The following is a 3,763-nucleotide window of genomic DNA, read 5'->3' as shown; positions in this document are numbered from 1 at the left end:
TCAGGGAAGAATACTGGAGTGGGTTGTCATTTCCTACGCCCAGGGATCTTCCCAACCCAGGGATCGAACCTGCATCTCCTGTGGTTCCTGCACGGCAGGCAGATTCTTCACCTTCCGAGCCGTCAAAATATTATTTTTTAAAACACTGGAAGTTCATAGGTTGTCACTATGCCATGTGAAAGCCCTTCCAAATTCAAATACCAGGGGTTCTGAGGAGCTGTCTCAGCGTGTGGCCCAGTTTAATGATATTGAAGTGAATATACGGTCTGTGAAAGGTGAATGTCTCCATTTCCTAAAGAGAGCCTGAGAAGGCTGGCCGGCCCTTCTTGCTTTTCCTGCCCAAAATAAACCAATAACCCTGGCAGATTTTCTACCTGAACACAGAACGTGAGAGTCTGTGTCTTGTTTAAATGAGCACGGGCCCTGAAAAGAACAAATTTACCACAACTCTCAGGCTATAGTAGAAACAGGATTTTAATATAAGATTCAAGTCTAGCATCTGCTATTTACAACAAATAAATATTGCCCCTCCCCAACTGGTAAACATTTTTTTTTCACCGTTTATACAAATATTCAGTCCCCCTCCCCTCCCCCCCAACCCCTCCTTTTCCCACTAACCCCCGTCTCGCGTGGTCTCGCTAAGCCCAGGATGCGGCAGTGAACAGCGCTTGCAGGGTCAGGAGATCCGACATCGGTGGGACTCAGCCGAGACCATCCTCACCCACCAGTTAGAGTCTGGGCCGTGAAGGCGGTCTCTCTCTCTTTCTCCTCTCTCCCGGCGGAGGGCTGGAGTGGGCAGTGGGTGAGACTCCCCTCGCCTTTGGTTGCCCTGATGATGGAATCTTTGGTGCAGCCTGAGACAAGGCCAGAGTGGTGGGAGGAGAGAACTGCAGTGGTGAGACCCGGTGGAGCAGTGGGTGCCCTGGGGGTGCCCACGGGCACGGGTGGCAGCGGTCCACACCTGGGAGGGTGTGTGGGCAGTGTGTGGGGGGGCCGGGCCCGGCGGCAGGCAGGGCTCTGTGCCCACTGGCCGCGCTCCTTGGCAAAGGTTCAGCTAGTCTTCCGGTTCCAGACAGCAGAAGGCACCTAAGGCAGCAGGTGGTCCACGGGAGGCCAGGTCAGCCTGTCGGCAGAGGCGTCAATCCCGGCCGCGGGGGAGGTCTGCGGTGAGACTGGAGTCTGGGGGTGGCCTGGGCTGGGCGGGTCGGGCAGAGGTGTCCGCCTGGCCTGGCTCACCAAAGTCTGTAAGTGCTGAGTCGCCTGGCTAGACAGACCCTGGAAAGGGCGGCTCTGTGGCTGGCAGCTAAGGACCGGTTAGAAGATGCCCTTGGCAATCTTGAGTCCCTTCTGCTTCATGCGGGGGAGGGTCGAGCTGGCTCCATGTCTGACCTTTGTCCCCTTGGTGAAGGTCCGTTTCTTTAGGACAAAGTCATAGTTGGCGGTAGAGTTCATGGCGTAGAACACGTTGGCGTTGTCAGGGATCTTCAGCTCTGGTCAGGAAGGGGCAGAGGGTCAGCTGGGCTTACGGGAACCCCACAGCACACCGCACCACTTGAGAGCCCCAGTCAGGGGCTCTGATTACCCCTGCCCGAGGGCAGGCCTGATCCAAGACACGAGGCGCCCAGTGCAACTCCAGGGCCACCCAGGACCCCTCGTAGTGACACCTGCCTGGGACGCTTTACTGAGGCACCAATGGAAACCAACGACTCTTGTTTAAAAACAGGCTCTGACTCTAGAAAGCCCCACCTTGGCCTGCAGTTGGCAAAGGGTTGCCCTGTCCTGTCCCCTGCTGCCTCCAATGAACAGGATTCTCCAGGTGGAGTAAGTTTTCCAGAACCCAGACCACCTCCCCTGAAACCCACCCAACTTAGGACAAGGGCTCTGGGTTTCTGTGAAGGGCAGGGTTTGCCTCTGGCCCAGCGCAGCGTTTCAGGGAGGCCTCCACGCCCCCTGGGTGCCAGGATCTCAGCAGGCAGCTGCTCTTGGCTCTGCTTCCCACCCTCTCCTCTGCCTTAAGCCGGCTATTCCCCACAGCTGGGCTGGAATGTGTGTTCCGGGCTCCATGGTGTGGCTCTTACTCTGGTCCTTAACCTGGCTAGGCCTCAGTCTTCCTTTTCTGTAAGATGGGCGAGTCCCACCCACCCTGTTCACCTCACCTAAAATGGTGCAAGAAGGTGAGAGAGGATTTAGAAAATAACTTCCAGGGACTGTGGCTGAGATGGTAAAGAATCCACCTGCAACGCAGGAGACCCGGATTCGATTCCTCAGTCAGGAAGATCCCCTGGAGAAGGGAAAGGCTACCCACTCCAGCATTCTTGCCTGGAGAATTCCACGGACAGAGGAGCCTGGCGGGCTACGGTCCACAGGGTCGCAAAGGGTCAGACACGACTGAACGACTACCAATGCTTTCTAGGGACTGTAGGGGTCACTGCTAACTGGGTAATGGCTGTGCGTGGGCGATCAGCTCATGGGAAAGATGGGAAGAGTGACGGCATTTGCAGCTCTGGTGTGTTGATTGTACACGTGCATGCGTGAGCATACAATCCACATACACGTGGATTAGCTCACCACCTATCATATCTCCTATCTTATCTCGGGATGGGAAAACAGCCACAAAGGACTCTAGTCAGTTGCCTGAGGTCTCCAAGCCGACGCTGCCTGGCTCCAAGTCTGTGCTTGTTCCCGATCTTTCCCCGTTTCCCCTTTCTAGAATACCAAGCTGTTTCCCTGTAGTCTCTGTGTTCAGTATCTGCTACGAATTCTAACTTGTGTTCTCTCTAAATTCCCCAAAATTCCAACTTCCAAGGTGATGGGATTGGAAGGTGGGGCCTTTGGGAGGCCATGAGGTCACGAGGGTGGAGCCCCATGAAGGGGATGTTTGCTCTTATAAAAGGGATCCCAGAGAGCTCCCTACCCCCTTCCACTGTGTGGGGACACCAGGAACCCAGAAGAGGGCCTTCACCAGAACCTGACCATGCTGGCACCCTGACCCGGGCCTCAGAAGCCACCGCGGTGGTATAGTTACAGTGGCCAGGACAGGCTCACACAAGGTCACGTGTGCATGGACTTTCAGAGTCGAGGCTCTGGTCCTGGCCAGCACGGTTCTCTCTGAAGGACACACTTTCCATCTCAGCCAGAAAGTGCCTCTTCGGACAGCCTGTGGGCTCAGCCATGTGGCTGCCTGCCCCAGGAGAAAAGCCTTTTCTCTCCCTTCCTCAACAATGCCAGCGCTGATCGGGGTCTCCCACTGACTGTACATGACCAGGGAAGGGCATGAGACAGGGCTCAGTGGCCAGCAGGGGCCATAGGGAGACGCTGGGCAGGTCAGTGTCTGGACAAAACCCACTTTGACTCCGGTGGGACCTTCTGGGGTGGCAGGCCTGGGGCATGGTGACCCCCCTACCTCCCCCCCGCTCCAACGCCCACCCAGCCAGCCCTGACTTACTTCGATCATCCGAAATAACCTGCACCAGCTCGTAGTCTTCGGGCTCGTCCTCATCCAGGTTGTGTTTGTCCATGGCCTTGCGGATTACAGCCGGAGCCTTGTCTTGGCTGGTCACCTGGACAGAGCAGGGGCCGGGCCGTCAGGGCAGGGGTCTGGGCTGGGCCCTCAGAGCTGTCGCAGCGCAGCGCTCTCCTGCTCCCCTGGGAAGGCTTCCGTGCGATGACGAGGGGTCTTTCCCAATCGCTCTTCCCCCCATTTCCTGCAAGCCTGCCCCCTCCTGCCACACCACCTAGAAACTGCCTGCCCCTGGGGGGCTGC

At 57.0% G+C, this 3,763-nt stretch overlaps 1 protein-coding gene across 1 annotated transcript in view; it reads right to left on the bottom strand.

Moving 5' to 3' along the window:
- Nucleotides 1–456: 456 nt before the first annotated feature.
- The window catches only part of RALGDS (ral guanine nucleotide dissociation stimulator), a 35,844-nt gene continuing 32,537 nt past the window's right edge, over nt 457–3,763 (bottom strand). The window contains exons 17-18 of the mRNA XM_010856938.1: nt 3,446–3,560; nt 457–1,490 (exon numbers count right to left, since the gene is read on the bottom strand). Of these exons, the coding sequence (XP_010855240.1) occupies nt 1,315–1,490; nt 3,446–3,560 (291 nt within the window). The 3' untranslated portion in view covers nt 457–1,314. The remainder of the gene's footprint in view (nt 1,491–3,445; nt 3,561–3,763) is intronic.

Source organism: Bison bison, unplaced genomic scaffold (assembly GCF_000754665.1).
Source record: "Bison bison bison isolate TAMUID 2011002044 unplaced genomic scaffold, Bison_UMD1.0 scf7180017864375, whole genome shotgun sequence".
NCBI classification, from domain to species: Eukaryota; Metazoa; Chordata; class Mammalia; order Artiodactyla; family Bovidae; genus Bison; species Bison bison.
This window is presented reverse-complemented; position numbering and strand designations above follow the sequence as displayed.